Source organism: Pyrus communis, chromosome 11 (genome assembly GCF_963583255.1).
Source record: "Pyrus communis chromosome 11, drPyrComm1.1, whole genome shotgun sequence".
Lineage (NCBI taxonomy): Eukaryota > Viridiplantae > Streptophyta > Magnoliopsida > Rosales > Rosaceae > Pyrus > Pyrus communis.
Window position 1 is genome coordinate 9,659,221 of NC_084813.1, and position 26,094 is coordinate 9,685,314.

At 37.5% G+C, this 26,094-nt stretch overlaps 1 protein-coding gene across 1 annotated transcript; it reads right to left on the minus strand.

Moving 5' to 3' along the window:
- Positions 1-14,523: 14,523 nt before the first annotated feature.
- LOC137708269 (hexokinase-1-like) lies at positions 14,524-18,489 on the minus strand. The gene is made up of 9 exons (XM_068447310.1): positions 18,140-18,489; positions 17,493-17,643; positions 17,221-17,403; positions 16,521-16,595; positions 16,207-16,362; positions 15,913-16,011; positions 15,652-15,782; positions 15,425-15,506; positions 14,524-15,234 (listed from the first exon to the last, which is right to left on the minus strand). The coding sequence occupies exons 1-9, from the start codon at positions 18,406-18,408 to the stop codon at positions 14,887-14,889; spliced, it is 1,494 nt and encodes a 497-aa protein (XP_068303411.1). The 5' UTR covers positions 18,409-18,489; the 3' UTR covers positions 14,524-14,886.
- Between the last annotated feature and the right edge of the window lie 7,605 nt (positions 18,490-26,094).

Below are 26,094 nucleotides of genomic sequence, written 5' to 3' on the forward strand. Positions count from 1 at the left end.
TAGAGTAAGGACGCTGAGATTTGAGAAGTGAAGGTGGCCAGATAGAGAGTTTGGTTCAAAGGCCTAGTAGGAGTAGGATTGGCCGAGCCTTGGTAGGACTAGGAAGAAGAATCCTAATCCGAATATAGTTCTGATTTAGCTAAGGTGGGATTGGCCGCTATAAATAGAAGGGGAATGCGTCATTCGAAGCCCCCTCGAATTCAATACACAACTGCCCTACGCAAACCTCTCAAACATCTTGAGATTTTTTTATTTTCTTTTTCCGCCAACACATCTTCAATTTGGATAAACAGCACTGTGAAGGAAACCGGCAAACATCTTCAGTTTGGAAAAACAGCACTGTTGTCGTAGAGTCAGCCGACCGAGGAGCACCTTCAGTTTGGATAAATAGCACTGCGTCGAGGCCGACTGGTTACCTATCCAAGTCTCAGTCGAGAAGGGTTTTCGAATCCTTATTGGCAGAGGTCATCTTATTAGTCTTCCTGGCGAAAAGGTGTTACAAGTTGCTATATTCGACACATTGAACGCCGAGTGATTTTATGATTGGATATTCACAAGTGAGTTTCAGAGTTCGGCATTTTGACTGTCGAACCACATTTACCATCAAGACATACATCTCTTTTGAGTACCTGTGTCCGTATAGTTTGGAGCTGGTTCGACATGCTTATACTCTTACGAATATAATCATCATGACTAAACCCAGCACCGACGATTCGTGAACTTCGCAAAACTAGCAGCCTTGTCTTCAGGCTCGAGAACCCAAAGGCCGAGATGTGTTCCTTCCTCGGTCGCAGTTGCAAGATCAAGAAGTCAGTAGTGCGCTCAACGCAACATTAACAAATTTTACTCCTCAACCGAGCTCGGCCGACGAGTTGGCACGCCCCGCATCAACCGAAGGACGTAGTTAGTTCATTAGTTACTCGGCCTACGCGCCACCATGGAAATCATGATTTGTATTCGCCGAGCTTCGACGGTAGCGTATTCTTGGGGGGCAAATTCGAAAGACATGCTCCAGTTGATATGGCTTTTTGGTCTTGTACGTCTCAAATGAGAAAATTACGAAGGCCAGCTACCATGTTTATTTTCCGATAGTCGCTGAGCTGGGCATGGGGGGCTATTCGGTGGAGAAAGATAAGTATGAAGCAACTTGGCTTTGTATTGCCGACGTACAGAGTAAGATCCAGGTTAATGAAGTTGTTTTCTGTAGCTGGCAAGTGGCCCTTGGCCATTGTTGTTGACAGATAAATATGCCGTAAGTAGCGAGCTATGGAAAATTCTGGATATGGCTTGCTGGTGATATGTTTTCGCCGAGTCGTCTTTGTGCTCGGTGAGCATACATTATTTGCATACTCGATGGAGTTTAATGGAACACACTTGGTGGGATATGATTTCTCATGGCTCTGGAATCCACATGCAGTATGGTGATTTGTCCAGAAAAGCTTTAGGCCAATTGATAATGTCATTCAATGACATTTGTTCTTTGTGAGTAATTTGGTAGAAGCTCATCTTTTGTCCGGCATCAGACAAATTCAAGCTCAATCCTATGATTAATTCGGTGGGGTTGAAGGGTCTACTGCCAGCATTTTCTTTAAAGACCTTTCTTACAGTTCAAAATTGATTCGTCGAGTTCAGCAAGACGTTATTCCTTTCCTTGTGATTAAGGTGGGTCTTTCGGTTGAAGAATGTTAATTACATCGAGAAGGGGCTTATTCAAGTCTTTGGATTTGACTGAGTTTGAGGAATTAATTAATTTCCTTAACCATTCAGCTCGTAAGCCGAAGCTCAAGGAAACTGGAGAGCTACGTTTAGATCCAAATTTACTTCATCGGCTCTAGCAATCAAGGCCGTTGAATGAACTCCACTTATACATTGTTGGATGACACTGTAGTTAAGATAGTTTTGGGGAAGAGATCCCATCCGGATCTTTCCCACCAAATCCTAAGGATTAGGAGATTCGGATCCTTGAAATTTGATCCAACGGCTACAATTATTATAACTTTTAAAGGGACTCTCTATTTGTAGCTGTTGGATTAAATTTCAGAATCTCTTGATCCTTAGGATTTGGTGGAAAAGATCCGGATAGGATCTCTTCCATAATTTTGAGATCTCTTCCTAAACCCTATATATTTCTCTTTTGAATAATATATTAAAATATCTAAATATTATCTAGAACACAGCTGGTTGGGGTAATGATGCAATAATTAGGGATTGGACAGCTGGAGACTTACAACTCCATGCAATCAGCACGGCAGCAGAGAGAGATTATGTGGAGACTGTTCATGCAATATTAGGATTCTATCCTAATAAACATAGTTTTCAAATCAATTGCATGAGGCATATTTGGATGGGTCATGCATGTGAAGTGATTAGCAGGTGAACATTAAAAGGCATATGCCGTGTTTTTATCCACTCGTGATTTTAAGTGCATTATCTACAACAAGGTGTGATGCTATCAGAAAAGAAGTGGATTATCACCATAGGTGATTTGGTGATGCACGGTAGAGTTCTACTTCGCGTCCAAGTGTATTTTCATTCTTATAAATATGAGATTTCGTGCAACGGAAGGGCATCTCCAATTCAACACACAATTGCTCTGCGTAAACCTTTTAAACACTTTGAGATTTTTTTTATTTTCTTTTTCCTCGCCAACACATTTTCAATTTGGATAAATAGTATTGTGGAGGCAACTGGCGACATCTTTAGTTTGGACAAACAACAATGGAGCCGGCGACATCTTTAGTTTGGGAACAACACTGGAGCCGTAGAATCAGCCTACCAAGGAGCACCTTCAGTTTGGATAAACAGCACTGGAGATTGACTGGTTATTTATCCAAGTCTCAGTCAACAAGGATTTTCGAGTACTTGTTGGAAGAGGTCATCACACCAACCTTCTCGGCGAAATGAGGTGTTACCAGGTTACTACATTCGGCACATTGAAAGTCGAATTTGATATTGAACTTCACAAAACTAGTAGCCTTGTCTTCAAGCTCTAGAACCCGAAGGCCGGGACGTGTTCCTTCGTCGGCTGCAATCGCAAGATCAAGAAGTCATCAGCGCATCCAACGCCACATTAGGATACATTTTACTCCCCAGCCGAACTCGGCCGACGAGTTGGCACGCCCCACATTCAACTGAATGACATAGTTAGCTTATTAATTACTCCGCTCCACATTCAACTGAATGACATAGTTAGCTTATTAATTACTCGGCCTGCACGCCACGTAGGCTAAATAGTTTTTAGGGTCAACAGCTAGTTAGAAAAGTTTCCAACATATAATTGTTAAAGAATTTGGCCTATCAAAAGATGTTGATAGAAAAAATATTATCTCCGCTAGTGAGAGCTCTTTTCTCTCTGCTTGTGAGAGTTTCCTTGTTTCTCCAAACCCTTGCAGCTGCTGATCCTAACTGTGGCCTGGATCGGTGGCAATCCTAATTCTTCTTGTTTACTTTTCCTTTTGTTTGGTTTTTCTTGCTTTGCGTCTCGGATCTCCCTTGACCTCCACTCCCTCTTGCCTTAGATTTCTCAACCCTAATTTTGTTGCAAATTCCCAGTTTATCCTTTCCTCCACTTCCTGCTGCCCAACCACCACCATGAATCTCATCAATCCAATCCCCGCACTTCTTTTGTTCAAATGAAATTCAGTGGAGCAATTGTAAAATTGATCCAACAAGATGGTCTCCGTACTAATGGTGTTTAATCGGTGAAAACGGGGTATAATGTGGCTGTGCATTTGGATTGAAATAGAGAATTGGGGCATAAAGAGGATTGGAAGCCGGCTGTACTACAGTGCCAGTTCCATGGTAGAAAAGTAGTTAGAAGTGGAGCGCCCATTTGGTATCCTATTCAAACCTATTATCATTTCTCAAAACATTTTCTAAAAACATTTCTCAAGGAAAATTTTCTTTAAAATTCAAAAATTTGTTTGGTATGAGATTTAATTCTTTTTTAAAAAAAACTTGACAATTAAAATATAAATAAAAAACTCTCATCCTACAACAGAGTCAGGAACATCAACTGGACATGGAGATCCAAAGGGAGAAGGAAGAGTGGGAGAGAGTATCGGAGGATAGAGAAAGAGAGTGTCAGAGGAGAAGGGGAGAAACATGAGAGAGAGAGAGAGAGAGCTAGAGAGGAGAGAGGAATAGATGAAGTGCACTAAAAGATTCAAGAGAGAGAGAGAGTTAAAAAACTTGATTTTGGTCATTCCAAGAAATAGGCAAAATTTTAAGTTGGTTTTGAGTTTAGTTTTTAAAATAGTCCTACCCTACAATTACTCAAGATCTAATACTTGAAAAGTGTTTTTGAGTTTAAAATGTTGGATTCAAGTAGAATACTGAACATGCCCTAAATTTTCCAAATAAACTAAAACACTTTGTGTGGTGGTGCTGTAAAGAAGCATTGGGGGTGTTGTTTGTGTCAAAATTTGGACGGAGCTAACTGTGTTCAACATGTATTTGGCTTGAGTGCTGCTTTTGGTCTCAATTCCATGAGATGATTCGAGAGGAAGAGATAATAAGTGTGCCATTGTTGGAGGTTACCAACAGATAGTAGTGTTGTAGAGTTGTGTTATGTTTGTGCATACATCTGATTTCTTAACCAAATGATTATGCATTGGGTGAGACGTTCGTTCGGTTAAGTTCTTGCAAGATTCAATCATGACTTGAAAAGTAAATAGACTTGAAAATGTAAAGAAAGAAGTGAAGTCTAACAAGATTCAAGCCATGTTAGGACAAGATAATGCTAGAGGAGTCTATCGGGGTCACTAGTATCAGATTGGACTAAACAGAAAAATTGCCTCAGAGAGGTGATCAAGGTGGTTGGAATTGCACATCAACCAAATTATACCACAGGGTGGCAAAGTAATAAGAGTTTTAGATCTTAGGGATCATAGATAGTGTTTGCTTCAAGGGAAGGTTTGAGATTGTAGCTGCATAGTTAGATGTTGAGCTGAAAAGTAGTTTTGGTTGTGCTAAAAAGTAGATGGGTTGATTGAAGAATCACTTAAGGTATGTATAGCAGTAGAGGTTGAATTTGACAAAGGTCCTGATCTTGAAGGCCTCTGGTCCTATTTATAATCAGTGGAGAAAGAGCAACCTCGATTTTATCATTAAGCTAAAGCAGGAGTAGATTCGTCATTTAGTGCTAGCGAGATATTCTTGGTTTGGTTGTCTGCATGGCATACGCACTTCGGGTAGCACCCTATTCGAGCCCTCAAACTAGTGTAGACTGAAGTGAGTTAGTTGTCCGAGCCATAGGATAAGATCCTAGATTGGGCTTAGAAGTTGGTGAGTGGAGTCGTGCGACTTTGTGTAAATACAAATATATTGGCCCAATAGCAGGCCTTATTTTTATTTACAGCCCAAACAAGTACAATGCAATATGATCAAAAGGAGGATGATAGTGGAGAATACTTGCAAGGTGAGTGGAGAGGAAGAGGAGACCTAAATGCATGTTTTGTTTAGATGTCCATACGCACGCACTTTTGATCTGGCAACACCTTGCATCTGGAAATGGGTGGGTTTAACAGTGTCAATTTTCTACAGGTATATACCAATGGTCGAGAAGATTAATAGACCAATGGATTTTCTGCAAGGTTTTGTCTTTCGATGCTGGCGCTTATGAAATGCCGGGCAGAGATAATCTAGCCGATGAACCTCCATTTTGTCAAGCAAAATTTTACAAATTAAGCGCTATCTTCCCCTATAGACGCCAAAAGTTTGACCGACGATTTTGTCCTTGCCCTCCGAAAACATTCCGATGCTCCAAGACTTTGGGTAAACCTAAATATTGACCAGTTTTGCCCGACCAACTGAAATTTCGTTGGGTAAAACACCTTTACTCGATGAAATTTGGTTCGTTGGCCAAAATTTCATAGGGTAAGTACAAATTTCTGGTAGTGATTATGAACATAGTATCAACAATGTCTACACAATCTATCAACATTATATCTATGATATGTAAATTATATATGGACACTTTAAACATTTCACTCTAATACTTTGTCATTCATGTAGTTTATGTCAATATTTCTATTTCAGAAAACAGGGTTTGTAATGTTTCCATTATAACTAATTCCTCTTTATAAAATGACAAACAAATGTTTCATGTGTTTTTAAGATTAGATTCCAAAATAGAAACACGAGATACATATAAAACAAAGAGTTTAATGGAAAAAGAAAAAAAACAAGAGAGTTTTAATGATAAAGTCTTGGGCTAAGTTTATTTTAACAAAAAACTTTCATGTAGTTTTATTTAATTAAAAAAAAAACTTAATTTTAATGAAAATAACTTAGGGGGTGTAGTCAACTTGGATTTCAGATGATTTTTAATGGACTTTTTTAAGTGACAGATTTTAAAGGATTTTAATAGATTCTACAATTTTATATGAATTTTGACACATTTATATAGATTTTACTATATATTTATATGGATTTGTATGGATTTTTTTCCATGAATTTCTTAGGACTTTTATCATGCCAATTAACTCAGAGCCTACATATGAATTCATCTCCAATTTCTTCTTGAAATGAAATCCTAGGGATGAAGGTTGGATCGTTTATAGCATTTGTTATTTATACTTCTACTCTCAAACCCATCAAAATCCTTCACCCATTAAAATCTTAGCAAATCCTTGATATTTTCACTACACCTAGACTCTTAGTGGACTTTTTAAAATCCTAATCTACTACCCATAGATTTGGATATATTCTCTAAAATCCTTTAAAATCCTAATTTTACTACACCATGATTTCAAAATCTTTTAAAAACTAATTGAATACTCTCGGATTTTAAAGTCTATTAAAATACTATCAAATCCTATCAAATCCTAATTTGACTACACCCCTCTAAGTTTTAATGAACATGACAAAAATTTAATATAATAAAAATAAAATAGAAAAGGTAATAAAAAAAACTGACGAGCTGAACCCCATGCGTCCGTCACTCACACTATTTTTGAAACTGAACGGTACTACACTATTTCTGAAATTGAACACTAATTATTTCTGAAACTAGACATGGGTCTATCACTATTTTTGAAATTGAATAAGGGTACTATACTATCTCTGAAATTGAACACAATTAAGATTTTTGAAACTAAAGACGAGTTGGCGTGCATTGTAATTTTCTAAATTTTGAATATGGTATCTCTCCAAGAAATCTAATGACCATTCTCTCTCCGCCCTTCTCTCACACTTCTACCAAAATCAAATCGCAGCTAGCATGTCTAAACCTTCATCCATATATATTCAATTCATTTAACAACTCATTGGTTCTCTCTGTGTCCTTATTCTTTACATTTTTTATTTTTTGGCGTACTAGATGTTACCAAATTTTCAGTGTTTTTCTACTGTGTATGATTCTCTAGTTGGTTATGTCTATCATCTGATTCAAATGTAAACCGTCAGTTTTACTTATTGTATATGTGCTTGAATTGTACATAGACTCAATTGCTTGATTTTTATATTCTTTTCTCGAGATTAACATGGCATTCGTTATATTTAACTTTCACATATATGATATACCAATTTTATTTTTGAAAAACTAACCAAAAGTCCTCAAAAACTTTAGTTTTAATCATAAGGACAAAATACTTTTGTAATACCCAAATTGGGCATAGGAAAGATGACAAAGAAGGGCTCGAGGGTATGGAAAAAGAGGTTCGAGGGCATGCAACAACTTCACATGCATGCATCAGATTCACAGGACCATTCAAAATAAAAGCAAAAGAAGACAAAACAAAAGGAAGACAAATAATTCAATTCAGGTTCAAAAACAGTACCGACGATTTCAGCAACAGTAGAAGCAAAGTGATAAATGATAAGTACCCAATGAGACGTCCACACCATTCATTTGTAAAGATTTTTTTATACAATAGTATCCTCATTTAGTGTATATAAATGGAGTTCCATTCATTGTAAACACGCCTACACAGACACGACTATCATACCTTTAGACAAAGCTTTTAGCTCTCTTAGCCTTCCTTTTAAACACTTATCTTTGTAAGAATTTTACATATCAATAAAAGTTCAAGTGTACAGATTCAAGAAATCTCCAAGTCTTACGTAAGTTTTCTTTCTTTCTTTAGTGTGTTTGTTTAATTAAACTTCTAGTTCAAAACAGGGAAACATTATTGTAGTTATATTATTAACCTGCTAAACTGACAATCATATTTTGTTCGAGCACTCAGTTATAGTTGAATGCTTGCCATACAAATAACTGGACGTTAAACAGGGTACCTCTGAGTTCAGCCTTTAAGGCCTTATACCTGCATTGTGGGTGGCTGTCATGCTGAAACATGTCGAGTTCCGTGTGCAAAGTTTTATTTCTAGTTGTTATAATGGTCATCTAACATTTTAACCGGGCCATTGCTTAGCGAATTTGATATCAGAGCCACGTTTAGCATTTTAATAGTATAATTATAATAGTAAAGTACCTTGAGAATGGAAGTCATTAACACAATTGATATCACACACTTATTTAATTTTGTATGAACAATAGATATTATTGTCGTTATAGACCTTGTTAACCACAACCAATATGTATTTATCGTCGTAGACACCTAACTATAACTAGCATAAAGAAAATATTAGCATATATATCCAAAAGAGTTAGCAAGACTTTAAAGAAGCAGAAGTTTTATCTTAGTTATCTTGAACACCCTTCATTTATTAGTAAATATAATAATACATAAGTGCATCATAGAGTATTAGAAGCAAAAAGAGCAATAGATCAAACTTTAGAGACCTTGAGAGAAGAAAGAGAGTTTCTAAGAAATTAGTTAGCTGTAACTTTAGAGAAAGGTAGACTATAGTTTATGATTGATTATCTTAATTTAGAAATTAGTGAATCTCAATAAAAAGAAAAATCACTCTAGACCAAAATAGTTTAGTTTGTTATTTTCCATTAAGAAAGCATAATCATATTTTGCATAGTGAAGAAAATCCACAAGCCAATAGTATTGTAGATTTTATTATTAGTCAAGCAGAAAATATAAAATTAGAAAATAGTAAACATAATCATTTGTTAAGCCAGTTGTTAGAGCATTTTCAGAAAAATTCCATAAAAAAATAAATAGACAAAATTTAGATTATATTACATCTTAGTTAGAAGATAATAATAAAAATATCCAAAGGTTTCCTACCAAAAGAGAGATAAAAGAGCTTATTGACCTCATAGATAGTAAATGTGACATCCCACATCATCCAGGGGAGTGATCCTTATATGTATATTCTCATCTCTACCTTGCACGAGACCTTTTGGGAGCTTACTGGCTTTGGGTTCCATGGGAACTCTGAAGTTAAGCGAGTAGCGCACGAGAGCAATCCCATGATGGGTGACCCACTGGGAAGTTGCTCGTGAGTTCCCAAAAACAAAACCGTGAGGGAATGGTAAGCCCAAAGCGGACAATATCGTGTTATGGCGGTGGAGTCGGGCCCGGAAAATGGTCCCGCTCGGGCCGGGATGTGATAATTTGGTATCAGAGTCTAACCCTGGCCGCGTGTGTGCTAACGAGGACGTTGGGCCCCTAAGGGGGGTGGATTGTGACATCCCACATCGTCCAGGGGAGTGATCCTTATATGTATATTCCCATCTCTACCTTGCACGAGGCTTTTTGGGAGCTCACTGGCTTTCGGTTCCATAGGAACTCCGAAGTTAAGCAAGTAGCGCACAAGAGCAATCTCATGATGGGTGACCCACTGGGAAGTTGCTCGTGAGTTCCCAAAAACAAAACCGTGAGGGAATGGTAAGCCCAAAGCGGACAATATCGTGCTACGGCGATGGAGTCAAGCCTGGGAAGTGGTCCCCCCCGGGCCGGGATGTGACAGTAAGCCTAAGCAAGTAGAACTTAGATTATTAGAAATAGTTGAGTAGTTAAAATTAGAAGTTCAAAAAATTTAATTAATTAGTGCAAAAAGATTTTGAGTGAACAAGTAGACGAGTTGCACAATAAAATAGATAAATTATTAGTTTAATGACCGATTCTAGAACTAATAGAAAATATATCCAAGCTTTGAAAGAAATTAGTAAGCTAGATAAAGAACCAGTAGGTTTAACTGATTTTTCAGCACCAGTAGCTAGTAGTAATATCTCTATTAGACAAACTAATTTAATTATCCAATTAGTTTTAAGTTTAGCTGAAAAATTAGGTCAAGTTGAAGAACAAATAGTAGAAATAAATCAAGTTTTACATAACACATCTTCATCAATTCCACAATCTTTGTAAGAAAAATTAGAAAATTTAACTTTAGTACAAATAATCATATTAGAAGACCTACTATAAATCCTTTTGATAACAAAAAAATGTAACTCTTTAGGAGAAAAAGGAAAATAAGTAGTTAGAGCTGAAGATATTTATCCAAATGAAGAAGAAGCAAAAGAATTTATTAGAAGAGGTTTTGAGATAACACAGACAAATAAATATAATTTGTATCAATTAGGTTTATTTGAAAATAGAAGTAGAATTGTAAGTAACATCAATCAACATGAAGTTAGTTGTATTGATAAAGAAGTTACACTTAATTTACTTAGTAAAGAAGTAGTTACCTATTTAAGAAAATCATATTTCAATCATATTCACATGTGAACAATCTTAATCGGAAGAGCACGATTAACCAGAGCACAAGTAGGCACAAAACCTTTAGTATACATATATGATGACAGATGGGGTAATCACTAACAAGCAGCAATAACACCAGCTGAAGTAAACTTAAGCTCAAACTTAGCAGTCATATGATGTATTCCAAATTATGTGATGACAATAAATGAATTTAATAAAGATATTAAAGCAAGCATAAGAATAAAAAAAATTATAATATGAAAGGAGAGTATAAAAATTTGTGTATTAGCTTAATGTATATTCGTAAGGTGTCTGATAAATATAATCACAAGTTTAATTTAGAAGCATTAGCTTAATGTATATTCGTAAGGTGTCTGATAAATATAATCATAAGTTTAATTTAGAATTTCAAAATTTAGTTCAAACATTTGGTAGTAAGTATGTGAATATGATAGAAGCAAAACCCGTAGATAATAGCTTTTTAGAAGAAACTCAGTGGACGTTACCTAATTTACAAGTAGCACGAAATAGACAGCCAGATAGGGTATAAATATATGAAACTAGTACAGGAGAAGCAACGATTAGGTGTAGTAATTACAAGCAACTAGATAATATAGAAGATAATGAGAGTGAGATCGAAAATGAGAGTATTCACATTGCTTTTGATAATTTAGATATTAATTTAGTTGAGCAAAATTTTGATCACATTGTAGATAAGCTTATAGAAGATATTAATCATTTAGATGAAGAACAATACTTAGAAAAATATAAGACATGATATAGAACTACATAGAATTTTAGATGAAGAGATGAAAAAATTAATTTTAGAAATAGGAGTAAAATGTATTTTAGGATCAAAAGAATATAATAATGTATTAGAGTTGAAAGTAGTATGTAATCCAGCAGAAGAAAGTAGTACATCAAGAGTAGAAAATCTTGGATATGTAGGTAGAACTGATCAACAATTTTTGAGACAAACAAATGAACAATATAATTAACAATCAGGAGTAGATTACATTGAATAAAGTATGATGAAACCCCCTAGAAAAAATAGGATTCCATATTTAAAATGATTAGAACAAATTAATATAGCAGGTATATATTAAACTTAGATAATGTAGATCCACAAGATTGAGAGAGAACAATTGAGAGATGGGAAAAAGGTTGCGTACATGCAGAATTAATGTTAGATTTTACTAATTCACAAAATATTTTACATTATTTTGAACATATTTTAGTTGGTTTATTTTTTGATTATTTTCAATCATGGAAAGTTCAAAATCCAGAACAACATCAGGTAACTAAAACACATTTTAATATTGATAGTTTTGTTACTTTAATTAAACAAGAATTTCTAGATCATAATTTGTTAGGTGGCAGAAGCGAACAAGAACAAATAAGAGCATTTAGAAATTAGAACAATTACAAATGTATGATTTACAGTATATAGCTGAGTATACTTCATATTTCTTCAAATATTTAGGAAGAACATGTATAATTAGTGAAATTAAATTATTAGATACTTGTATGACAAAAATAAAAGGACCAATAGGTGAAAAGATTTGGAATGAATGGTAAAAGCATGCAAAGAAAAATGATATTGCAATAAGACCTAGAATTCAACATATATATGACATACTTAGATAAGAGTGTAGCCAAATAAAAGTTAAGAGACAAACTAGGAAGCAATTTTACATGAGCTATAAAAATATAGATTTACTACATAGTATGATTGTCATAAGAAAAATAAGCATAAGAAAATATACAAAAAGAAATATAAGTTGTACCAAAGGTTAGTAGGACGGTTGATTTACTTGTCACTCACAAGGCCAGATATTGCTTGCACAGTAAGTGTGCTGAGTCAATTTATGCACATAGCTAGTGAGGATCACATGGTCGCGGTAATGTGAATATTGAATTACTTGAAGGGAACTCCGAGGAAAGGACTACTATACAGAAAGCATGAACATATGGAAGTGAAAGGATACGTGGATGTAGACTGGGCTGGAAATATTATTGATCGGCGATCTACTTTAGCCTACTTTACTTTTGTAGCTGGTAACCCTATAACTTGGAGGAGTAAGAAGCAGAGTGTGGTGGCGAGGTCTTCAGCTGAGGTTGAGTACAAAGGAATGGCACATGGTATTTATGAGTTTTTGTGGCTTCAAATTCTACTTACTGAGATAGGGTTTAAGCCTAAAGAACCTATGTTGTTATACAGTGATAATCAAGCAGTGCGAGAGATAGCAAACAATCCCATGCAACATGATAGGACCAAACATGTTGAGGTGGACAAACACTTTATAAAAGAGAAACTGGATATTAAGTTGGTTGACATTCCGTTTGTAAAGACAGATGAACAGTTGGCAGATGTTTTGACACATGCAGTCTCAGCTAGAAGGTTTTGGGACTTACTTGACAAGTTGGGCCTAGGACATATCTATGCTCCAACTTGAGGGGGAGTATTACCGTGAGTCAAAGATTAAGAGGAATAGGAATGTATTTATATTTCCTAGTTTGGTTATACTTTATTTTAATATTCCTTGTATCACAAGGTAAAGTTATATCTATATATATATATATATATGTATATATATATATATATATATATATATGTTAATTACCTCCTAGAAGGGAGAAGAATAATACGAACTATTAAATCCTAAACAATATACTTTCATCTAGTTATGGGTCAATACGAAAAGCCTACCCTACAAAACTCACCCCATCTTCCTCACGTTGCTCCTCCCTTACGAAACTATCCCCTTGCACCCTCAACCCTACGATTTGGAAGCCACCCCCTCCGTCGCTCTTTGACCCTTTAGTTCAAACCCCTTCCCCTCCACCCTCCTGGTGGGAGTCACCACCCCTTCCACCCCCTTGCTGGAAGTCAGCCCCTCCACACTACTGGTGGAGCCCACCCCCTCCACCCTACTGTTGGAAGTCACCCCCTCCACCCTCCTGGTGGAGCCCACCCCCTCCAACCTCCTGGGGGAACCTTTCTTGTCAGAAGCCACCCTCTCCGTCTCGCTATGTTGATCCTTTTCAACAATCAGCCCCTCCCCCGGCATGTGACCCCCGCCCTCCAAAACTCACCCCCTCCACCTTATTTGGACGACTCCGCGACCCCACCTTATCAAAACGTTCCTGTCCCAAGCACTAGCCCTAGAACTCCTTACCCTCGCCAAGATCCACATAAATGTGTGATAGATTGCAAGGGCATTTGCAACGACCATATGAACAGGCCTGCAGGGAATATTGTATATCTAAATGCCCACAAGCCTTCATATCCGGGAGAACCTGCTGTTGGAGCAGTAGCATTAATATATCTTAAAGTGTACACGTTACTGCAAAAAGTCCATATCCACCACCAAAACTACCTCTGCAGGACTGTATATTAACTAAGTAATGCAGTTTTTCTGTTAATTTGTTTGTTGATTAATAATGTAAAATATCTGATTTAATAATGCAGGGTTTACATTCTTTTTTTACATGTTATGTGACTTGTGGTGCAGAAATGTTCATTAACAAGTGTATCCCTCCTTTTAGTAGATTTCTACGTTGTGATTACGAATGAGAGAAAACACATAGGTGAGATTTAGATATGTACACCCAATGTATAATGTATATTCATATTCATTCATCTTGTGAATTTGTCACTTTTTCATAGCTTTTCCTACTTTGTTGAGTCATTTTCCCAACTTTTTTTCGAACGAGGTTGAAGTTTAAAACTCCAACAACTCTTAATGTTAATGAGAAATACCTTAAGATTCATTACCTATTAATTATTGACTGTTAATGTCAGATGTAATAACAATTAATTCTTGAATTTTTTTCATCTAAAATGTTGCTTTATACGTTTCTTTTTCTTCATTTTTTTTTTTTAAATGTGAAATGTGAATTTTTGTTAAGAGCTAAAAAGATGCTAAAGAGCTTCTCCGAAAGTATCATTGAAATAACGTCATGATTAAAAGTAGCATTCCAATATTTTTATTACTTTGAACATAAGAATTAAGAATTACCAGCACAATTTAAGAATTACCACAAGGTAAAAAAGAAATGGAAATTTGCAGGCCGAAGCAGTATTGCATGGCCGCTTACGGGTCCTGCATTTATACAATCAATCCACCTCTCTTACACATTCTGCAAAGCCACAAACTAAAATTCCCCCAAAAAAGAATTCCAGAGGTGAATGAGCAGAGGAGAAGAGGCACGGTTATAAGAAGAAAAAAATGGGAGATGTTCTAGTTCGAACCCGGAGAAAGATTAAAACACCAAAAGTGCGAAACTTTCTTCGGCTAAAAGCTGTACTAGTATCCTGATAAATTCAGGATTCATCGATTCCTAGGTATTGTGAGTGAGAGGCAGCGAGAAGGGCAGCTCCAATCCCAGAGCCATCATTAGAGTGTTCAATAACGATAGTTTCTGCAACTTCCTCTCCGAGCAATTCTCGTAGAGTATTTTCCATGCACTTGCTATATTCAGTGTAATGCTCGTATAATCCACCATCCAAAGCTACCACTGTCTTCTGGTTTTCCCCATCCTTGACCGCGTCTCTTCCCAGCTTTTTCAGTACACCCAAGACTCCAGCAGCAGCAAGGCGGGCCCCACGTGTAGCAACTATATTGCAGAGCTCGACAATAACTTTTCTTACTTTAAGAGAAGTATTTGATATCTGAAACAGAATTAGAACACTTCAAAAATTTATATCTACACAAACTTATCCGATTAGTATGGCCAACAACATTTAAAAGTCATTGACGTGAAGATAAGAGCATCATCCCTAGGTTCAACCTCCTTATACGTCTTTTGAAGGCCACTTCTGATATTAATAATGCGAGTAGTTGAAGTGAAATTAAACACACCTCCAATACATTCTTCAATTTTTCTCGTACCACCCTAAGATCAGAGGATGCATCGTGATGCATCGCAGACATGTCAGGTGTCCTGCATGATTCAAAGCTCACATTTTAACTACTTAGCGAAAACAAAATCCCATAGGCTATAATAAATCCAAGGAAGGAAAGTAATACTAAATGCACCAAACAACAACATACACAGCTACAAAAACATAGTGGGCCTAAGGGATAACCTCAAAATGAAAGGAACATTCAACTTTGGTGGAACAGTGTCACCAAAAAGGGAAGCTTCGTCAGCAATCCTACAAAGAACTCTGCGAACAATTTCTCCCAAGTACATTCCAGAAATTATCTTCTCAAAAATCTAAAAGAATCAATTTCAAGGGCATTAACATAAGCGTATTAGAGTATGTCACAAAAAAAAAAAAAAAACAAAAAAAAAACAAAAAAAAAAAAAAAAGAAACAAATTGAGGAAGTAAACAAGTACAATCACCTGATCACCACGGTTCAAACTTTCAGTATCCAATGAGTGATCATATTCTGTCAATGGAAGGTGAGCTGACTTAAAGTTACCCCACTCCATGTTGACAACCTACAGTCCACAGACAGCAGCTTCAAGATTTACTTTATAATTTTCAGTTGCTACTGTTTTTCATAATTTTACAATCCTAATGCTAACAAAAGTTTGAAAAGAATAATTTAACAAAAAAAAGTATTGAATAGGTAATTGACACAAGTCAATGGCCGTGAAGCTGTGAAGCTGTGAAGCAGTGAAGGAGTTGCTAACCATCTCTCCTGATTTAGGTAGCAGACCATGCCATTTTGGTATTGCATGTGCACGTTCCACATATGCTGCATTTGTCCCTGTACCTAAAATCACAGCAGCAATAACATCCTGATTGACATACCTACCTCCAGCTAATGTCCCAACCGTGTCATTAACCTGGTGAGAAAGTGACCATTAACACTGAACTTTAAATCATAATTGATTTGAAAATGCATTTTTACGTCGTACCAATGCAAATCCAACAAATATACTCATAGACTCGACACGAAGGCCTTTTATTTAATAATTGAAAATAACTCATCAAGTTTACTTACCAGAGCAGATACACGCATATCGAGGCCTGTTCTTTCAATGGCTTTACTCAATTCAGCCACTACATCTTGCCCAACCTATTCAGCATCAAGAGTTAAAGTCATGAAGGTTGAAATATGAGTGCAAAACAGGTTTCACAAGTTTAGAATATGTTTATTATTGGACATCACATGATAATTTAAATACTAGATATGCTTATTGCTTCAAATGAACATAATATACTAGAGTATTTTTGCACTGTTGAATGAAATGGCTGGCCGGGGAAATGGACTAGAGTAATTCTGCTGTGTATTGTTTATAGGATGAAGCTCACTTGAAGATAGTGAGAAGTGGCACTGACTACAACGTTAAGAAACAAAAGCTAACTTTAACAATTCTGATGTTTCAGGATTACGAGGGCAACTATATCACAGAAACTGAACCGCAATCACAAGTTACTGATTCAAGGAATTCTTTATCTTATGAATTCTAGGACTCAAGTGAAACAACTTTCTTTTAACAGGGGAAGGTGGAATAAAGTAGTAGCTGTAGTAGATAGACAAATGTATTATAAATCCCCGGCACCAATATGTCCACACTTTATAAGTGCTGAATATTCACTTTTTTCACAAGAGATTATATTGGAGAATACAGAAAAAAATAAACTAAGGAGAATAAAAATAATACAGAATATTAAAGAAGTCAAAGTAACAAGGACTGAACTGCATCATCTATAGAAAAGCCTTTCGTCCACTTAATAAGGGTCCCCGAATTAATTGATGATTGCAGCACAGGGAATGAGAAGGTAAAACCTAGTTCTCTCTGCCTGCCAGGAGGGAGTTGATAATCTTGACCTTCTTTAGCAACAAACTTAGCAAGTTCTGCCGCAATGTAGTCAAAGAGTGCCTGAAATCACAATCATTCTCAAGATTTAAGAGGTGTGTTCACATAAAAACCTTAACTTACATTGGCATTGTTAGCGACAATCTACTTACATCTGAAGTCCCGACCATAAGATTTTCAGGAATTGAGACCTCAGTAAATTCTTGGCTAATAATTCCACGACCCTTTCCTCCCAATTGCACCCTCATTACACGGAAGTTTGTTCCTCCGAGATCCAATGCATAAAACAACCCTTTCTCATTACTGAAATAGAAAATACGCATATATATACATATTAAGAGGAGACTTCAACATCTGAGAGCAGAAAATTTCATTGTAACACAACTGTTCAAGTAATATGAAACAAACACAATGTACAATTCACTCATCAAATAATACACCACGATTGATCAAGAAGAGATCAACCTGCGAAAAACAATACAAAATTCCCGCAATTTGGACAAATTTTGATCGACCCTTTTCGCAACTGCGAGTATTCAACCGAAATTTTCAATCCATTTATAAAGATTAAAACATTAGAGCTTACCCCAAAAAATATACACATCCAAAGATATCAAGAAATGGACTTTGAATCCAACGATGGAGACCCAAATCAATATAAACAAAAACAAAACACCCCACATCATTCAGACCCAAAACAGATCAAGCGGTACAAGTCGATCCAGAATCTACAATAGACATATATGCATGTCAGGAAATCAAAAGAGTCAATTGATTGATTGATTCAATGGCTACGTACCCAGTAGGGAGATTGTCGACGTAGCTAATGATCATCTTGAGCTTGCTGCCACCTTCGGAGGCGAGGCCGGCATGCATCTCGACAGCCATGGCGTCAGCCACCTGCCTCAGCTTCCCAGTGGGGGTCCCACACTTCTCCTCGAGCTCCTTGATGATGGCCGATGCCCGGGCCCACCGTCCCGAGTTCCGCATGCGGTGGCGCACCACCAGAACCGCTGCCGCGGCGCACACTGCCGTCGCAGTAACGATTATCACCGCCTTCTTCCCCATTGTTTCGGTTGATTTCGGGTTCGGAGTTGTTTGTGGAGAAGCAAATGAAATGCTCTGTTTCTTTGGTGGGTTGGGGGAGTGATGCAAGTTTTAACGGTTTGGGGCGACTTTTGTACGAGTAGGACACATAAATGGAATTTCAATGATAATTACAATATTGTCCCCGGTTAGTAATACGATTTAATAATATTTCTCTTTATTTTGTAAGTGAGAGGTCTTAGGTTTGATTCTCGTCAAAGACAAATTTGAACCACATTATTGCTAGCCCATTTTGAGGCTTAATTCATCCCCTCCCCCTTAGTGTAGATAACTCATTCTCTCCTCTTTAGTGTAGATAATATCGTTTGTTAAAAAAAATTAAAAGTTACAATATTGTCCTACTATAAAAATAGATTTGAGGATTTGGTTCTAGGCATGGGCACGTGTAATGACCCGTCCCCAATTATTATGATTTTTATAATTTTAAAAAGTGAATTTACGAAAATGCCCTTTGAGACAAAGTGTTGACTGTCGTGTTATGTCATGTAAGGTTCATTTTCTTAGTGTATTTCCGTAGTACTCGTCGCTACGGACGCGTAGGCGCAAATAGATCATGATTTGGAGTTATAACGAATGAGATATTAACATTTAAAGTGGGGGGCATTTTAGTAAACTAGTTATTTTCTGGAGTGCTCCAAATTTTTGGAGCAAAATCTGGTGGAGCCATGTGTGTGGCCCAAATTAAAAGAAAGATGGTCGGTGGAGATGGAGGATAAAGGAGAGAAAGAAGGGAGGAACCAGACCAATGGGGAAGGGAGAAAATGAGGAGAACCAATGGGAAAAGAGGAAAGGAGGAAAAATGAGAGAAGGGGAGAAGGAAAGGAACCTGCAAGGTTCCCCATTGGCCGCAACCCAACCAGGCTCCGCCATCTTTTTTGGTGGTTTCCATCAGTTTTTCCGTCAAATCGTCGCCACCCACCACCTGAGAAACCTTTCATGACCTCCCATCTTCCATTCCAATCAAATTTCACTAGATTTAGCCTTGATTTCGGGAAGAATGGAACCCGTGGGTTCTGGGGGTGCACGGCGAAAATCCGATGATTGTGAAGCTAACTCCATCAACCACCACTACCAATGGACTCCCCTCAATCCCAAAAGCAAGGTCTAAGCCTTGGAGGAAGCGTCGGAGTTTGTTTGGAGACGAATCAACAACTACCCAATTTTAAGGGTTTTCGGCGGGTTTGGATGAAATTGGGACATTCCAGGTTGGGGTGTGTCAGTTTTGTATCAGAGCATAAGTTGGGCAGTATTGCGTTCATCATACGCATGATGTTAGCATTCTTAGTTTTTTAGCCTAATGTTCGAATCTTGCCACCTCGTCGAATACGAAAAATGTGTTAGCTTTTCCTAAGTTTTGGGTAGTTTTGTCAACTTGTCGACATTTTAAAAGAGCACTTTGGCGAATGCCCTTTGACTTAAAGTGAAGAAATTCCCTTCCAAATAAAGATGTAGATTTGAGGCAAGTTGATGGCTTAAAGTAAGGCTAATGTATCGATAATTGTGTATCATCGGAGACTTTACCAACCAATTCCATCCTTATCCTCTAGCCATTAGTATTAAACCTTTCGAGATTAGAAATCCAAAATAGTTTTGATTCCTTGGCAGTATCCATTAGAATACCACTTATTAGAATTCATGCGAAGTCTACTTTTGTTAAGACTCTAGAAATGTCTCATGTGACGATGGTGCTAAAGTGGTAGCACTCGACAGAAGAACATCTTGGGAAAATCACTTTTGGTCCCTGATAGCTCTAATACTTTTGTGATGTTACTTTTTGATCATCAAGAAACCTTGTTAGCTCAGACAACCACAAAATTGTTTAGTCTTTTGGCACCAAATCGTCCAATTCATGCCTCGATCACGATACTGTACTATTCTAGAGAGCACCAAACTAGCTGCTAGAAATGTTTTGACGTTCACATTCCCACAACAATATGACCCTAGAGTGAAGCAGTGGAAATATACATAGAGACAAATACATATTGCAAAATGCTTCTTTCGTGACTAAGCACTAGAGTTGCTCATAAGATCTAAAAGCTTAAATTAGAGAAACCATATCTTTATTACATGAGGAGCAAAACGATATTTTGGCATCGTTTAGCAAAACCCAGGTCCTAATAAGTGTTGCCGTAGATGAGTCGTCTTGCCCACTTTCTTAGTGAACCCAACAACTAAGTCATCGATATTACAGTCTGCAGCTTGTAATGCTGATAACTCATTGTTATCTCAATAAGTTAGTGAAGTTCCCGAGTGATGCCAAAATATCGTTTTGCTCTTCATGTAACGACCCGTCCCCAATTATTATGATTTTTATAAAAGATATGGTATCGTTTAGCAAAACTTTTGGTCCTCATGTAACGACCCGTCCCCAATTATTTTGGCATCGTTTAGCAAAACTTTTGGTCCTCATGTAACGACCCGTCCCCAATTATTATGATTTTTATAATTTTAAAAAGTGAATTTACGAAAATGCCCTTCGAGACAAAGTGTTGACTTTTGTTGACTTCCATGTCGTGTCATGTAAGGTTCATTTTCTTGGTGTATTCCTATAGTACTCGTCGCTACAGACGTGTGGGCGCAATCAAATTGTGATTTGGAGTTATAACGAAGGAGATATTAACGTTTAAAATCAGGGGCATTTTAGTAAACTAGTTATTTTTTGGAATGCTCCACATTTTTGGAGCAAAATCTGGTGAAGCCACGTGTGTGGCCCAGATTAAAAGAAAGAAAGATGGTTGATGGAGGTGGAGGATAAAGGAGAGAAATGAGGGAGGAACTGGACCAATGGGGAAGGAAGAAAATGAGGAGAACCAATGGGAAAAGAGGAAAGGAGGAAAGCTGAGAGAAGGGGAGAAGAAGAGGAACCCGCGCTGGGTTCCTCATTAACCCGCGCGACCGGGTTTTGCCATCTTTTCCGACTGTTTTCGTCAGTTTTTCCGTCAAATCGTCGCCACCCACCACATGAGAAACCTTTCATGACCTCACATTTTCCATTCCCAATCAAATTTCACTAGATTTAGCCTTGATTTCGAGAAGAATGGAACCTGTGGGTTCCAGGGGTGCACGGCGAAAATCCGCCACCACTACCAATGGACTCCCCTCAGTCCTAGGAGTAAGGCCTAAGCCTTGGAGGAGGCGTCGGAGTTTGTTTGGAGATGAATCAACAACTACCCAATTTTAAGGGTTTCCGGTGGGTTTAGATGAAATTAGGACATTCTGGGTCGAGGTGTGTCAGTATGGGCTGGGCCAAGCCCAATTTTGAAGGAACCTGACCCTACCCGTTTTAAACTGTAACAGGGCGGGGTGGGTACATACATTTTTAGTTTTGGAACCGAACCTTACTCGGCCCATTTGAAACAGTATGGGAGAGTCCATGGGTCCAACTCTATTTTTTTTTCTCTTAAAAAATGAGGCTAAAGTTGCTACACTGTAGTGCATAGCAGCATCACATATTACACTCCTGGAGATGTCTTTAAAAATTGAGAATGCATAACAATACTATAGCAGCTCATATTAGAGGAGTATTGAAGCACATGTTGTGCCTAGTAGTGCATATTAATATTATTATCCAAATCCAAAATAACATCCAAATCCAATCCAAAATAACATCTCCAAGACATCCAATGCAAAATCAAAATAAAAAATAACATCCAAATCCAAAATAACCTAACAACAAAATTAGTGAATAAAACCCTTTGAAAACTTATAGAACATTGTTGTAATCTATCCATGGTTCCTAACAGAGTGAAAATTATACTATAATTGGTAATTAACATATAATAAAAGTTGTTTGTGTATGATACTTATAGAGATTTAAATTTGTGTTGGTTGATTTGGAACTCAGAAAAGTCTTCAAGTCCCATCTTTAGACTCTGAGTGCTTCAACTTCTCTTTTTTACTCTGTTTGCTGCTGAGCCTGCAAGTGCAAAAATGATAGGAGCATATTCGTGCGACTTAAATGGCTTGTTCTCGTACATTTACGTTATGTTTCTTTAGTTATTTTAGTCCTTTATGCTTCTTTTGTGTGTTTTCAGGATAATAAGACGTGTTTGACGAAAGGATGCATTGTGGAGTGTTTTGGAGCACTATTGGGCTAAGGATGGATAGCTTATGCTTGGAGCCCAAGTGTTGGATGAAATTGAAGGCCTTGTATGCACTTGAGGACACAAAACAATGGCCCTAACCCAATTACATAACACCTTGCCATGGGCTTAACACAAACACCATTCCTTGCCATGCAAGGGGGAGCAATTTGGGTCCATTTCATGCACTTAAACCCTAGCCCAATTACACACCATTGCAGCCAAATCCATTCTTTGCCATGCACATTCACCACCAATTCAACCACATGCACTTATTCATTCCATTCACAACACAACACACAACACAAACACACATCTTGTGCCGTGCATCACCTTCCATTTTGTGCAGTTTTTCTCCTCCATTGCAGCCACTCCAACCATTCCCCACTCCATTCCACATACACCTAAAGCCCTAAACATCTCCTTAGACCTTGTGCTACAACAACGAGGAAGAGAAGAGTGCCTAAACGTTCATACAATTCAAGTTTGAGTTGTTAGAATGTTTAGGTGTTTCTTTGATTTCAATGTTTAAATTCAATTCTCTTTGTTTTGTACGTATGAGGAATGGAAGAGAAGAGTGCCTAAACGTTCATACAATTCAAGTTTAAGTTGTTGGAATGTTTAGGTGTTTCTTTGATTTCAAAGTTATGAGGAACTAAACCCCCCTTTAGCTAGGGGGTGATTCGAAACTATGTTTATGTTTGTAATATGAATTGATTAACTTTCGTTGGAATTTCATAAGTTGTTGATTCAATTTGTTTAACCGTTTGATTGATAACTTATTTATGTATGTTTATTAAGAATGCGCGCTTAATTTTCATGCATGAATATGACGCTAGAATGTAAGTGAGTTTCACCTAATCGTTATGAACTTATATTCACAAGTAGTGGAGGTTGCTTATAAACAATCGCGTTAAATGAATTCTTGGCACGAGTTTCATGCTCATCATAGTAACGAATGCCTCGTCAACACTTATAGTTTTCATAATGCTTAATGATCTTTGATTGTATCTTTATTGTGCTGTTCATGTAAAGGACTTTTGGAGAATGTTGTGAATTGCGTTGCGCAAACCCATCCAATTCATTAACTTAAGGAAAACTTGACGGTTAATTTAAGCGGACCTAATTGACCCGGGGCGTTGAGTTTCATAATTTATCGAAAGACCAACTGAGAATCAATCTTGTCTGCAAGTGTAACATGTGTGGAGAAGAACCCCTTAGCTAGCCTACATTCCATTCATTAAATCCAAATTTGTTTTACAATCTGCTTAGTTTATTTACTTGTTTTGTTATTTCAATTTTCGTCAAATCAAACCCCCCCCCCCTTTACTTTCTTGTTCTTTAATGCTTAGAATCTGTTTAGTTTATGTTTTAAAGTATTTTTGAATTCTTTGAGTCTAGTATAGTGTTTTGTATTGTGTTTTTACGTTTTTGAGTCAAAACCAAGTGATTAACAATCCCTCCTAATCCCCGGTCCAGAACGATCCCTACTTATATCATTACTACAATTGTCAAAAAGAGGGTTTAATTTGTGTGCGTATAAATCTCGCATCAAAAAACCCAGGTCCTAGACCCAGAGTACAAAATTATTGTGACAACCCGTCGCTAATTTGACGATTTTATAAATTTTTAAAAGTGTGATTTGACGAAAATGCTCCTAAAGGCAAGGTTGTTGAGTTTCGTTGACCGGCGTGTAGTGAAACATACGAAATATTCTTTTAACGTATTCTTAAAGCACTCGATGGTATAAATGCGTAGGCGCAAGCATAAGCGATTTTGGAGTTACGGTTAAAATCTTACGGAACTACGTTCATAAGGGCGTTTTAGTAATTTCACGTTTGCGGAAGATATTTTTATGTTTTTCTATTTTTAGCCTTGGGCTGTGTACCACTTGGGGCCCATGCCCCACTTTTCTCCCTCACTCCCGTGTGTCCCTCTTCAACTCTTTCATAACTCTCCCTAACTCTATTACATTTCTTCACTCCCTCTCTCTACTCTTTAACTCTTCTCTTTTGAAAACCCAGCGAGCCTTACCTCACTTTCTCCCTCAGCTCTGTACACATTGCACAGAAGGTGCAACAGCACCGATCCAACATCACCATCATATTTCAGCGAGCTCCATAGGAAATGCTCAACCACACCAAACCATCATGCCATAACCTTCTCTGTCTCTTTCTTGTTCTATATATCTTTCCCTTAACCTCCCTGTCGTCTCTCTCATCTCCACAAACAAGGGATAACCGTGAGGCTGAGGTCATCACCATCGTCGTCTTCCATGGCAAATGACCATCGAACCAATGTTCCCCACGATATAATGTCATCTGAAAACCTAGTCATAGGTTTAGTTCCAAACATCTCAACGGGAATGGTTCTCAGATCATGGAGCTCTAGCACTGTGGAGACTGTCCGTCATAGATCTCACCACTTTTTGTGAATGTGAGTGTCGATTATACTCTGTGTGATCTCCCATCATGGTTTAAAATGACTTTTAGGCTTAATGAGTGAAGTTTGGACTGGTTTCATGACAGAAATGTCGAAGGAGGAAGTTTTACAGATTTCTGGAAAATTAGGAACTGTGGTCATCCGACCACTTTCATGCCATTTTTCGAGCCAACACCAACCTTAGCTCGGCCTCACTTTGGTATGGTTTTGTTCCCTATATTTCTAACTTCAAAATGGCTTTTCATTCATTGACTTTGGTGGAGAATCGAGCTTGATAGGAGCTCTGGAAGTTGGACCAAAAACTTGCAAAATGCAGGCCTTCGCAAGGAAGATGAGTATTCACAGGCGCATGGGCTCACGTTGGTTGTCGGCGCGTGGCTGCCAGTGCAGCCACTTATGGTGGGGCGTAGAGGAACCCGAGATCCCTCCTTAGGTTTCTCGATGTAAACGAATCCGAATCTGCCGTCCGTTTTCCGAAATTCAACCGTTTTAAAATAGATCCTTTATTTGCCATACTTTGTGTAAAAAACGCGTTTATACGTTAGTGCGTTATATATTTACGTTAATGGTTTCGTTTCTAGGTGAAACGCATCGTAAGGATCTTCGATGTCCGGAAGGCGGGTTCGACCCGACGACATGATCTGTGAGTGGGTCTTTACTTTTAAATATTTCCATTTATACATTTGAAAAAGAATTTCCTACGCATGCTTAGATTAGACTAATGCTTATAAGAATTAACAAATAACGAAAAATTTACGAAATTACCATAAATCCTACAGGATGCACATGTATGCATACGTTTATGGGGCTTTAATTAAGGCCATGATTAATATTTTATTTATCACTATAATGTTGATGTGAATTATTGAATTACTGTGACACGACTATATTTATGTTATCTGCTCATTGTTTGCTATACACTGGTGTTAGTACTTGCCCGGTCCAGGGCTAGTCTTTCACATGTATGTGCACTTCGCACCATAAGCTCACTTTGAATCCATTGTAGGTGCCAGTCTTGTCCTAGGTTGCTATAGGCAATTAGGACTCGTATATGCTGCGCATAGCACCAGTCTTCACGTGATTGTAGTACTAAAGCATATATCATTTTTACACCCAGTCATGT

Excerpts from the sequence above, each read along its gene's own strand:
- LOC137708269 (XM_068447310.1), bottom strand. The coding sequence starts at position 18,408 with ATGGGGAAGAAGGCGGTGATAATCGTTACTGCGACGGCAGTGTGCGCC. Across the intron at positions 17,404-17,492 it reads TTATGGTCGGGACTTCAGAT|GCACTCTTTGACTACATTGC; the intron begins GTAAGTAGATTG and ends TTGTGATTTCAG. Across the intron at positions 16,363-16,520 it reads ATATGCGTGTATCTGCTCTG|GTTAATGACACGGTTGGGAC; the intron begins GTAAGTAAACTT and ends CTTTCTCACCAG.